General features: G+C 38.9%; 1 protein-coding gene across 1 annotated transcript; it reads left to right on the forward strand.

Moving 5' to 3' along the window:
• Positions 1 to 6,190: 6,190 nt before the first annotated feature.
• Positions 6,191 to 7,274, forward strand: LOC100484059 (olfactory receptor 1L1). Its single transcript, XM_002930725.3, has one exon. The coding sequence runs from the start codon at positions 6,342 to 6,344 to the stop codon at positions 7,272 to 7,274; it is 933 nt and encodes a 310-aa protein (XP_002930771.3). The 5' UTR covers positions 6,191 to 6,341.
• The last annotated feature ends 6,295 nt before the right edge of the window (positions 7,275 to 13,569 follow it).

Here is a 13,569-nt window from a genome sequence, read left to right on the forward strand (position 1 = left end):
GAACTTATGGGACTTTATCAGGATAAAGAGCTTCTGCACAGCCAAGGAAACAGTCAAAAAAACTAAGAGACAGCCCACGGAATGGGAGAATATATTTGCAAAGGACACCACAGATAAAGGACTGGTATCCAAGATCTACAAAGAACTTCTCAAACTCAATACACGAGAAACAAATAAACAAATCATAAAATGGGCAGAAGATATGAACAGACACTTTTCCAATGAAGACATACAAATGGCTAACAGACACATGAAAAAATGTTCAAAATCATTAGCCATCAGGGAAATTCAAATCAAAACCACACTGAGATACCACCTTACGCCAGTTAGAATGGCAAAGATAGACAAGGCAAGAAACAACAATTGTTGGAGAGGATGTGGAGAAAGGGGATCCCTCCTACATTGTTGGTGGGAATGCAAGTTGGTACAGCCACTCTGGAAAACAGTGTGGAGGTCCCTTAAAAAGTTAAAAATTGAACTACCCTATGACCCAGCCATTGCACTACTGGGTGTTTACCCCAAAGATACAGACGTAGTAAAGAGAAGGGCCATATGCACCCCAATGTTCATAGCTGCATTGTCCACAATAGCCAAATCATGGAAGGAGCCGAGATGCCCTTCAACAGATGACTGGATTAAGAAGCTGTGGTCCATATATACAATGGAATATTACTCAGCTATCAGAAAGAACGAATTCTCAACATTTGCTGCAACATGGACGGCACTGGAGGAGATAATGCTAAGTGAAATAAGTCAAGCAGAGAAAGACAATTATCATATGATTTCTCTCATCTATGGAACATAAGAACTAGGATGATCGGTAGGGGAAGAAAGGGATAAAGAAAAGGGGGGTAATCAGAAGGGGGAATGAAACATGAGAGACTATGGACTATGAGAAACAACCTGAAGACTTCAGAGGGGAGGGGGTGGGGGAATGGGATAGACTGGTGATGGGTAGTAAGGAGGGCACGTATTGCATGGTGCACTGGGTGTTATACGCAACTAATGAAGCATCGAACTTTGCATTGGAATCCGGGAATGTACTGTATGGTGATTAACATAATATAATAAAAAAATCTTTTAAGTAAAAAATATATAAATAAATAAATAAATAAATAAATAAATAAATAAATAAAATGGGCAAATAGTATGGGAGTTTTTGAATCACTATATTATATACCTGAAACTAACATCACACTGTATGTTAACTAACTGGAATTTAAATAAAAACAAACACACAAACAACACAAACAAACTCATAAATACAGAGAACAAACTGGTGTTTGTCAGAAGAGAGTGAGGTGGGGAGATAGGTGAAATAGGTAAAGGGGATTAGGGGGTACAATCTTCCAGTTATAAAATAAATAAGTCATGGTGATATAAAGTACAGCATAGGGAAGATAGTCAAAAATACTGTAATAACTTTATATGGTGGCAGATACTAACTATACTTACTGTACTGACCATTTTTTTAATGTATATAAATGTCAAACCACTATGGTGTACACCTAAAACTAATACAGTATTATATGTCAACTATATTTCCATTTAACAAATAAAATAAATGGGCAAAAAACCTGAACAGATATTTTTCCAAAAAAGACACACAAATGGCCAACAGCCACATAAAAAGTGCTCAACAACACAAATCATCAAGGTAATGTTATCACCACAAACAGTTATCACCTATTAGGATGGCTATTATTAAATTTTATACAAGAGAGAACAATTGCTGGCAAGGATGTGGACTAAAGGAAACCTGAGACACTCTTGGTAGGCATGTCAACTGGTATAGTCATTATGAAAAACAGTACGGAAGTTCCCAAAACAAAATAATAAAAATAGGACTACCATATCCAGGGATGCCTGGGTGGCTCAGCCGCTGGGTGTCAGCCCTCAGCTCAGGTCATGATCCCAGGGTCCTGGGATTGAGTCCCGCATCAGGCTCTCTGCTCAGCAGGAAGCCTGCTTTTCCCTTTCACATTCCCCTTGATTGCGTTCCCTCTCTCGCTGTCTCTCTCTGTCAAATAAATAAATAAAATCTTTAAAAAAAAAAAAAAGAACTACCATATCCAGCAATCCCATTCTTGGTTTACTCAAAGGAACTGAAATCAGGATCTCAAAGAGATACCTGCACTCCCATGTCCACTGCAGCATTACTCACAATATCCAAGCTAAGGAAACAACCTAAATGTCCACTGACAGATGGATAAAGAAAATGTGGTGATACACATACAGTGGAATATTATTCAGCCTTAAAATAGAAAGAAATCCTATCACTTGTGACATGCTTGAGGAGGACATGCTAGGTGAAATTAGCCAGACACAGAAAAAAAATTCTGCATGATCTCCTTTATATGTGGACTCTAAAATAGTCAAACTCAGAGAAGCGGAGAATAGAATGGTAGCTCCCAGGGGTTGAAGGGAAGGATATGGGAGGTGGTAATCATCAAAGAATACAAAGTTTCAGTTATACAAGATAAAAGTGAGTTCTAGAGATCCATTCTACAGCATAATGCCTATAACAACAAGACGACAATGTATAGTTAAAATTACTAAGAGGGTAGATGTTATGTTAAGTGCCCTTACCACAAATAACAATAATAATAATAATAATAAAGTATATATATAATAATATAATAATAACAATAATAATAATAATAATAGATGGGGTTAGAGGAAACTTTGGGAGGTAATAGATATGTTTATGGATTTGATGGTGGTGATGGTTTCACAGGTGTAGATTTATCATTGAACTGTATATGTTAAATATGTAAAGCTTTTATATGTCAATCATACCTCAATAAAATGCTCAATAGAAAATATAAAAGTGATATCTACTTAACTGGGTTATTAGGAAGATAAAAAATGAGTCAATACTTAAAGAGTACATAAGGCACTGGGGCACCTGGGTGGCTCAGTTGGTTGAACGTCTGACTTTGGCCCAGGTCATGATCTCAGAGTCCTGGGATCAAGCCCTGAGTTGGGCTCCCTCCCACTCAGCAAGGAGTCTGTTTGTCCCTCTGCCCCTTCCCTCACTCATGCTCCCTCTCAAAGAAATTAAATCTTTTTTTTAAAAAAGCACATAGGGCAGTTCCCATACTAAGTACTTTACAAAATTTATAGGGCGCCCTAGTGGCTCAGTTGGTTAAGCATCTGAATTTGGCTCAGATCATGATCTCAGGGTGGTGGGATCAAGCATCACATTGTGCTCCATGATCAGCGGGGAGTCTGTTTCTTCCTCTACCTCTGCTCCTCCCCCTACTGGTGTGCATGTCCTTTCTCTCTCTCTTTCAAATAAATCTTAAAAAAAAAAAAGTTTATAGTGGTGCCGGGTGGTTCAGTTGGTTTCAGTGTCTGCCTTGGGCTCAGGTCATGAACTCGAGGTCCTGAGATCAAGCCCCGCATCAGGTTTCCTGCTCAGTAGGGAGTCTGCTTGAGATTCTCTCTCCCTCTCCCTCTGCACCCCCCACTCTTGCTCTCTCTTTGTCAAATAAATAAATAAAATCTTTTTTTAAAAGTTTATTAAGGTTTGTGAATAAATGAAACAAAAGACTAAGGAAAACAGGGCAAAATGTTACTGTAGTCAAGCATTCTGAGTGATGGAAACATGGATTATTACTACTTTTTCTCTTTAGGCTTTTTTATTTTTAATTACCATAAACAAAAAAAATGAAATACTATTATTGCTTGTTGAAAACTCCTATCTTGGACAAGGTATTGGGGGAGCCATATGTGGTAGAAACTGCCTATTTTATATTCCACTGTATCTTCAGCACCTAGCTCAATTCCTGACATATGTTGGCCTTCAAGAACTATTTATGAACTAACTGACTTATTGGAGCAAGCAGATATTAATAGGCATGAGTGCTGATCTCAAAGATTCTATAGTCCAAAGGGAGGAAGCTTAACCTAATAATGTGCTTTTTAAACTTTGATATAATAAGAAATAGTTCGTATTTTTGGCAATATGATTTATTCAAGAATGGTGACTAACATATCATAATAATAAAAAAAAGAATTGTGATTCAGCAAATGATTTCCAAATATTTTTGTTAGCATCATGAAAAAGCAGGAGAGTGTCAGGTTAAGAGTATGAAGTCGGGCACCTGGGTGGCACAGCGGTTAAGCATCTGCCTTCGGCTCAGGGCGTGATCCCGGCGTTATGGGATCGAGCCCCACATCAGGCTCCTCTGCTATGAGCCTGCTTCTTCCTCTCCCACTCCCCGCTTGTGTTCCCACTCTCGCTGGCTGTCTCTATCTCTGTCAAATAAATAAATAAAATCTTAAAAAAAAAAAGAGTATGAAGTCAAGCGGAAATTAAATAACCTCATGAGATGTTTTAAAAACTGATTCTGTCACTAACTAGCTGTGTTACATTGGGCAGCCCACTTCACCTCTCTGATCTCAGACTCATCTCTGAAGTAAATAAAATAAGACCACCTATTTCATAAAGGTGATCCAATAATTAAATGAGACACTACATTTGCTTCATTTAGCCAAGTGCCAAGTATGGAGGAAGCACTCACTAAATTATTAATTTATGGCTCTTTAAATTAATGTATAAGCTCTAAGACAAAGAGATTGAGATATTGACGAGAGTGAAAGTCCAAAGCATTAAAAGATGATATTAAAAGACAAACCCACTCCAAGTGGTAGTCATCAAGCAAAGTGTCCTGAAAGATGCTGAATTCAAGCTTTGCAGGTTAGGTAGAGCAGATGAGAGAGAACATAAACAAAGGCATGATAGTATAAATAGATAAAGGGGCAACAAATCATGAAGAATGGGATATTCTTGGGTCATGGTTATACTGGGAGACAGGGGGGTTTGAGTCCTAACTTCGGAATTCTGCAGTACACACAAAGCAAGATGCCCCAAATGACCAGGAACTTGGGATTCCACACAATGTAAAATATATTCACCTGGTGGTTTCCCTGAGTGGAAAAACAAGGATCATACATCAGTATTTTACAAGCAGACATAGGGATGCCTCGAGAGAAAAGAGTAAAGTGTGGGGTCTAAAATCTTAACTCTATTAATTTTTGTATTCTGAAGTTCTAAGAACACTGACAGACCAGGGGCTGCTTCTAAGCCTGAGAGATGGTAAAGTGGTAGCAATCTGGTGTTCTAGTCTTTTTAGTCCAAAGTTATGTGGTCTCTGAAAAAAAGTTATCTGACTATGGACTGTCTTTCAGCATAAATAATACAGCTATGAGGTAAATGCTCAGGAAGTTTGGGAGAGCCAGCACTGTGCATCTCTGTCACCAGAGCCAACCTCACATAGGGTGTTCTTTTTGGCCTAAAGGAGCCAGGTCAAGATGGTGATTGCCAAGAGAGAAAGAAAGCACTGATACTCCCCAGGATCCTTGGGGAGGAAACTCCAAAACTTCAATAATTGTTAGCTTGTTTTCCAACGTCTCCTCTACCTAAACTTCAGGGACTTCTTCACAGTCTCAAAGGATGCTCCCTTGACAGAGGGTGGAGTCTATGAGTGTCTACAGTTCCCTCAGCACGTGGAAGGTCCAGGGGAGGCAGGGAAGAAAACCTTCAGATTCATGAAGGCTGAAATTTTGTCTTGGAGCAAGTGCCTCCCTTCTGTGTTTTTTCTGGGCAGCCTATCTATACCTAAAACAGGAATTTGGAAAGGAATTACAACAACACAAAGCACATACCACCAACAACAATTATTTTAGATCCAAGGATTGGGCACATGGATGGAATTGATAGTAGCATTAAAAGAAATGTTTTCTCTGTCTGCCTATCTTTTATTTCATACTTATTCTTTTACTCCAATTAATTTTCCCTGAAAAGTGAGGGGCATGGAGTATCTATCTGTTGAGTGATCTCATATTTCAATGTCTTTTCAGATAACTTTCAGCCTCCAGAATAATTGATGCATAGAGAAACATCAGAGTTCACAGAAATCATCATTCCATCAGCCAGCAATTAAATGGGAAGCAAACTGCTGATCATCCTGCCATGAACTGATGACTAAAAATCCTGTCAGAAGAAAATTTCTCTAGGATTCTGCTCCTTTCCTTTCAGAGAATTCTCCTTCTCTCATTCTCTCTCCCTGTCTCTCTTCCTTTTTCTCTTTCCCATTTCTGTTTTCCCTGAATTAGTCTCCCTTTACAGCAGAAGACTGAAAGGAGGTTAAAATATACATTAATTTCTGAATTCTGAACATTAATGGAATGAAGTCATAACCCAGGTAATTATAATATTTTAGTTGTTTTCATTGCTGATAGGAAGAATAAATTTTAAAAATCTTGGGTAGAGAGTATCAAATGTTGGAAGAGTCTGTTATAATGATAGTTTATCTTTAGGTGAACCCAAGGCTATGGGAAGAAATAATCTAACAAGACCCTCTGAATTCATCCTCCTGGGACTTTCTTCTAGACCTGAAGATCAGAAGACACTCTTTGCTGTGTTTCTCCCCATCTACCTCATCACAGTGATTGGAAACCTACTCATCATCCTAGCCATCCGCTCAGACACTCGCCTCCAGACACCCATGTACTTTTTCCTGAGCATCCTGTCCTTTGTTGACATTTGCTATGTGACAGTCATTATACCCAAGATGCTGGTGAACTTCTTATCAGAGACAAAGGCCATCTCTTATAGTGAGTGTCTGACCCAGATGTACTTCTTCATAGCTTTTGGAAACACAGACAGTTACCTCCTAGCAGCCATGGCCATTGACCGCTATGTAGCCATATGTAATCCCTTTCACTACATCACCATCATGAACCACAGACGCTGTGTCCTGCTTCTGGTCCTCTCCTTTTGCATTCCACACCTCCACTCCCTCCTGCACATTCTCCTAACCAATCAACTCATCTTCTGTGCCTCTAATGTCATCCACCATTTTTTCTGTGATGACCAGCCAGTGCTAAAATTGTCCTGTTCCTCCCATTTTGTCAAAGAAATCACAGTAATGACAGAAGGGTTGGCTGTCATAATGACACCCTTTTCATGCATCATCATCTCTTATTTGAGAATCCTTATCACTGTTCTGAAGATTCCTTCAGCTGCCGGGAAGCGCAAAGCATTTTCTACCTGTGGCTCTCATCTCACAGTGGTGACCCTGTTTTATGGAAGCATTAGCTATGTTTATTTCCAGCCCCTGTCCAACTATACTGTCAAGGATCGAATAGCAACAATCATCTACACCATACTGACTCCCATGCTGAACCCATTTATCTATAGTCTGAGGAACAAAGACATGAAGCAGGGCTTAACAAAGCTGATGCACCAGGTGAAATGCCAATAAGAGGATCTGAGGTCTTAAGAGAATCCCATTAATCTCTTGCCCCTGACTGCAGGTTTTTAGTGTGTCTGTCATTCGATTCTGAAGGATGGTAACTTCAGTGATGTTTTTCATCCCTGACACTAGAACATTTATTGCCTGTAATAAAACTAATGTGTTGAAGCTACTCTTCAATATGATGCCTACTTCCCAGTGGGCTCTAATATTATCTGGCTGGCAGAAGGTCTACCTGAATCTTGTTCTCTGTGTCCCAGTCTAAATTTCGGTCACCCACGTCTCTTTCAGAAAATCACATGCCTTTCACTTAATCTCAATCCTGCTGAATTCTCTCCCACCTTTGAATGTGATCACTAGAAACTCCTTATTCATAGGTATCCTTATTCATAAGGCTGAGTGTTCTTATGTAGTCATTTAAAGCTGTTTGAATGACTTTGTGTGTGTGTCACTTATAACATTAGCCCAAGTGCTTTTCAATGGCAAGAGCACTCTCTTTTCCCCCTTAAAATGGTCATGACTCCTTCTTCCGCATCACGTCAAAGATTAAGGTCCCGAATTCAGCAGTCATTACACAGTAAACAAATGAAATCAGCCCAGTAGACGACTTTTGGTGAATCAGTCCCAGGTCAGTTTCTCAAGAGCACAGCATCTCAGCATTCTTTTCTGTTTCCCACCTGGCACAGCTGATTGTGCATTATCTCTTCTTATTAATTTCATATGACCTGAATTCAAGTGCACCACTCTCTCAGGGAGCAAATATTAGATCCCAATAACCCTAGCAATAGATTACAGCAATTGCTAGGGATTCTTCTTCCCTAACAGATGTGCCCCAGCCTACTTACCAGAAAAACAGAACTGGCCAGGAAAAAAAATACTTTTGTTCCTTTGTGAGTTCTGAAAAATATTAAAGTCACTGCTTGTCCATAAATTTCTTTGGCAACTCAGAGGTTTGTGAATTCACTTGTTCATTCAACAAATTTCTACTTCTTACACACCATGTGCCAGTCTTTGGGACTTAAAAACAAAGATTATGTGCTAGATGATAAGCCAACAATCTGGTAGCCAAAAATCTTCAGGAGCCTAAGGAAACAAAATAACATAGGCAATACAAGATTTTGGAGTGAAATTTTGTGTTATCCGGGTTGTTTTCAGTTATAAGGTACAGAGGAATACACATACTTTGAAGTAACAGGTGTCAAAAAAAAAAACCTCTGGACTTGATCAAGGAGAGACTTTATTTGAAAGGATTTTTGCAAGAGGAAGGAAAGGGTCTATAGCAATAAAGGGGAGGGGGCTTTTGTAACAGGAAGAATATCCCAACCATGAGATATGCAAGGGTCTCAAGGGTCAGGCAGAAAAGCGCTTTTCTTTTTTTTTTTTTTTTGTTAATCACAAGGGGGCTTATTTTTTTTACAATAATTTTTTATTATGTTATGTTAGTCACCATACAGTACATCCCATGTTTTTGATGTAAAGTTCCATGATTCATTACTTGCATATAATACCCAGTGCACCATGCAAGAAAAGTGCTTTTCTTTTATACGAGGAAGTGAATGAAGCTAGAAAGAACCATGTGTCATAAAGTGGGATGAGCTGGTGACCATGGTGAGACTGGATATTTGATCAGGGAAAGCTTTCCCCTGACATCAGTGGATGCTTCAGAGAGGCTGTGAATGAAGGGGAGGTACTCAGACTCTGGCTGAGGCTCAAAGTTCACCCATTTTTCAGGACACAAAAAGGTGAGAGGATTTCTTCTCTAACTATTACTGTTCTCCAGAAGCACAGGGCTCAGGGAGGATTCAACATTGTCACAGGGATTTATTATAAAGATTCACAAAGAAAAAAGACAAGACATAAATCTCAGCTGTACAAACAAATCTCATAAAAGAATAAGAACCAAAGCATGGTCATGTCCTACAGAGCTGGCACATGGTTCAGGCACTGGACAGTTACTCAGGGTAAAATACAAAATTCATGAATATGTTATTTTGCTGCCCCTCCACAGTCAGTTCACAGAAAAGGGCAGTGGTCATGGGAAGCACACAAAAGATAAGAGGCTAGTCTCCATGAGTCACATGTAAAGATGTACAAGAGAGAGGAGTCAACCAGCTGGGGTGAACTGAAGACTATGCAGGAATTAACTAGACATGAAAATTTTGCCAAGACAAACCAGTCAAAGGATATTTATAGCAGGGTGATGAAGTTAGAAACTATTCCTTTTCTGAAAGTATCTACTTCATCCAAAACACACACAAACACATATACTCCAAACACCTTTAGCAAATCCCACTCCACAAAGAACTACCTTATATGAGCCACTAGGAAAGGGCTTAGTTGCATATCTGGTCAGTGTGGAGAGTAACAGAAGCAGAAGCTTATTATAGAAGGAGATCACAATAAAATCACAAGCTTCCTGGATTTGTAGATATATTGACATAGGTTTAAATTTCCACTGACTGTGGAATTGGATTCTATCTGATCATACCTAGATTTTCAGCCAAGAAACCTGCTTATGCTTACACTATAAAATAACAGTAACCTTAGAGCACTTAACTGTGAAAGGAATCAGACTAGGCACTTTACATATATGACGATACTAATTCTCTATTAACTCTTCCATAGAAACACAAATTCACTATTTCCATATCTCAGATGGGGTACATGAGGATCAAAAAGTGTAAATAACTTGTTGAAAATCAAACATTTCTTAACATCGTTATGGAGATTGAAATCTATCCCTTCTGACGATTATGGTTTTTAACTCTTAACCCCTATCCTGCCTCCTGAAGGGTGCATAAGTGACTGCAAAGATAAATTTCTCTGATTTATTAATTCTGCCTTCTGCAATTTTTTTTATAATAATTTTTTATTGTTATGTTAGTCACCATACAGTATATCCTTAGTTTCTGATGTAGTGTTCCATGATTCATTATTTGTGTATAACACCCAAGTGCACCATGCAATACGTGCCCTCCTTAATACCCATCATCAGCCTATCCCAATCCCCCCCCGCCCCTCTGAAGCCCTCAGTTTGTTTCAAAGAGTCCACAGTCTCTCATGGTTCATTCCCCCTTCTGTTTGCCCCCCCTTCATTCTTCCCTTCCTTCTCCTACCGATCTTCCTGTTTCTTATGTTCCATAAATGAGTGAAACCATAAGATAATTGACTTTCTCTGTTTGACTTATTTCACTTAGCGTTATCTCCTCCAGTCTCGTCCATGTTGCTGCAAATGTTGCATAATCGTTCTTTCTGATGGCTGAGTAATATTCCATTGTATATATGGACCACATCTTCTTAATCCAGTCGTCTGTTGAAGGGCATCTCAACTCCTTCCACACTTTAGCTATTGTGGACAATGCTGCTATGAACATTGGGGTGCATACGGCCCTTCTCTTCACTACGTCTGTATCTTTGGGGTAAATACCCAGTAGTGCAATGGCTGGATCATAGGGTAGCTCAATTTTTAACTTTTTAAGGGACCTCCACGCTGTTTTCCAAAGTGGCTGTATCAAGTTGCATTCCCACCAACAATGTAAGAGGGATCCCCTTTCTCCACATCCTCTCCAACAATTGTTTCCTGCCTGGTCAATTTTTGCCATTCTAACCGGTACAAGGTGGTATCTCAATGTGTTTGATTTGTATTTTCCTGATGGCTAATGATTTTGAACATTTTTTTCATGTGTCTGTTAGCCATTTGTAGGTCTTCATTGGAAAAATGTCTGTTCATATCTTCTGCCCATTTTTTGATTTGATTATTTGTTTCTTGTGTATTGAGTTTGAGAAGTTCTTTGTAGATCTTGGATACCAGTCTTTTATCTGTAGTGTCACTTGCAAATATCTTCTCGCATTCCGTGGCTGCCTCTTAGTTTTTTTTGACTGTTTCCTTGGCTATACAGAAGCTTTTTATCTTCATGAAGTCCCACAAGTTCATTTTATCTTTTGTTTCTCTTGCCTTTGGGGATGTGTCATGAAAAAAGTTGCTGTGGCTCATGTCAAAGAGGTTGCAGCCTATGTTCTCCTCTAGGATTTTGATGGATTCCTGTCTCACATTGAGGTCTTTCATCCACTTGGAGTTTATCTTTGTGTATGGTGTGAGAGAGTGGTCTAGTTTCGTTCTTTTGCATATAGCTGTCCAATTTTCCCAGCACCATTTATTTTTTTCAATGGTAACATTTTATTTATTTGTAAATATTTTTTGAAGTCTTTTATTTATTTAACTAATCGCTACACCCAACGTGGGGCTTGAACTCTTTTTTGTTGTTGTTGTTATTTTTTAGGTTTTTTTCTATTTTTTTTTATTATGTTAGTCACCATACAGTACATCCCTAGTTTTCGATGTAAAGTTCCATGATTCACTACTTTCGTATAACACCCAGTGCACTATGCAATACGTGCCCTCCCAGCACCATTTATTGAAGACACTGTCTTTTTTCCACTGGATGTTTTTTCCTGCTTTGTCAAACATCAGTTGCCCAAAGAGCCAAGGGTCCATTTCTGGGTTCTCTATTCTGTTCTATTGGTCTATGTGTCTGTTTTTGTGCCAGTACCATGCTGTCTTGGTGATCACAGCTTTGTAGTAGCTTGAAATCTAGCAATGTGATGCCCCCAGCTTTGTTTGTCCTTTTCAACAATTCCTTGGCAATTCGGGGCCTTTTCTGGTTCCACACAAATTTAAGGGCTATTTGTTCCAGCTCTTGAAAAATGTCATTGGTATTTTGATCGGGATGGCATTGAAAGCTGTTTCTTTTTTTCTTTTTTTTTTTTTTAAAGATTTTATTTATTTATTTGACAGAGATAGAGACAGCCAGCGAGAGAGGGAACACAAGCAGGGGGAGTGGGAGAGGAAGAAGCAGGCCTCCAGCAGAGGAGCCCGACGTGGGGCTCGATCCCACAACGCCGGGATCACGCCCCGAGCCGAAGGCAGACACCCAACCACTGTGCCACCCAGGCGCCCCTGAAAGCTGTTTCTTAACATAAAATATATATAATGGGATATTACTCAGCCATCAGAAAGAATGAAATCTTGCCATTTGCAACAATATAGATGGAACTAGAGGGTATTATGTTAAGCAAAATAAGTCAGTGAGAGAAAGACAAATACCATATGATTTTACTCATATATGGAACTTAAGAAACAAAACAGATGAATGTAGGGGAGGGGAAGGAAAAATAAAATAAGATGAAAATTGAGAGGGAAGCAAACCATAAGAGACGCTGAACTCTAGGAAACAAACTGAGAGTTGCTGGAGGGGAGATGGATGGGGGGAAGAGATAATTGGGTGATGGGCATTAAGCAGGGCACTTTATGTAATGAGCACTGGGTGTTATATGCAACTGATGAATCACTGAACTCTTCCTCTGAAACTGATTTTATAAAAATGTTTTTAATTTTGTCAAAGCAAGACAGAGAGGACTTTTTGTGAAGTGGACTGACTGCACATTCTGGCTTCAAACAGCCCTTGGTTCAAGTTATACTTTACCAGTTACCTTATTTTTCTAAGTCACTATAAAATGAAGGTAATAAGTACACATGTTATGAGGTAGTTTTGTGGTTTACATGAGAAAGGCCTAGAAATTACTAAGAACATAAATATCGGTTACCTTCCTGGGTAATTATATAAAAATTAACATGATTTGTGTTTAATGGAAATTCAGGTACTAAGGGAATAGAGAAGTCAGATACTTCATTCCAATCAGATAATCAAGAAATGCTCCCTGGAGGCGGACTGCATTTGGACCTAGAGACTGAGATGCAGGAAGAAATATCAAAGATTGAGGTAGTTGAATTGTAAGATGTGGTAATAAACCAATTAAGTGACAGGAAATGGGCAATATGTATCTGGCAGGCATGCTGGGACTCTGATGTATAGATTCTGTGTACTTTCATGAATTAAGAAGAATAAAAGATCTAGGCTGGTGATGGGTAGTAAGGAGGGCACGTATTGCATGGTGCACTGGGTGTTATACGCAACTAATGAATCATGGAACTTTACATCAAAAACCAGGGATGTTCTGTATGGTGACTAACATAATATAATAAAAAAAATATTATTATAAAAAAATAAGTAAATATTGAACCAGTTTTTAAAAATAAATTTTTTTTTCAATTTTTCTGTATTAAAAGAATATCCACAAATAAAGTTAAATGGCACATGAAAAAAAAAAGAAGAAGAATAAAAGATCTAAAACTAGTGGCTTTCCCAAGTGGTGATTACAAAGAATCACAATCAAAAATCTGAGCATCAGGGGCGCCTGGGTGGCACAGCGGTTAGGCATCTGCCTTCGGCTCAGGGCGTGATCC

This window comes from Ailuropoda melanoleuca, chromosome 7, assembly GCF_002007445.2.
Source record: "Ailuropoda melanoleuca isolate Jingjing chromosome 7, ASM200744v2, whole genome shotgun sequence".
Lineage (NCBI taxonomy): Eukaryota > Metazoa > Chordata > Mammalia > Carnivora > Ursidae > Ailuropoda > Ailuropoda melanoleuca.

Coding starts and splice junctions, on each gene's coding strand:
- LOC100484059 (XM_002930725.3), top strand. CDS start 6,342: ATGGGAAGAAATAATCTAACAAGACCCTCTGAATTCATCCTCCTGGGA.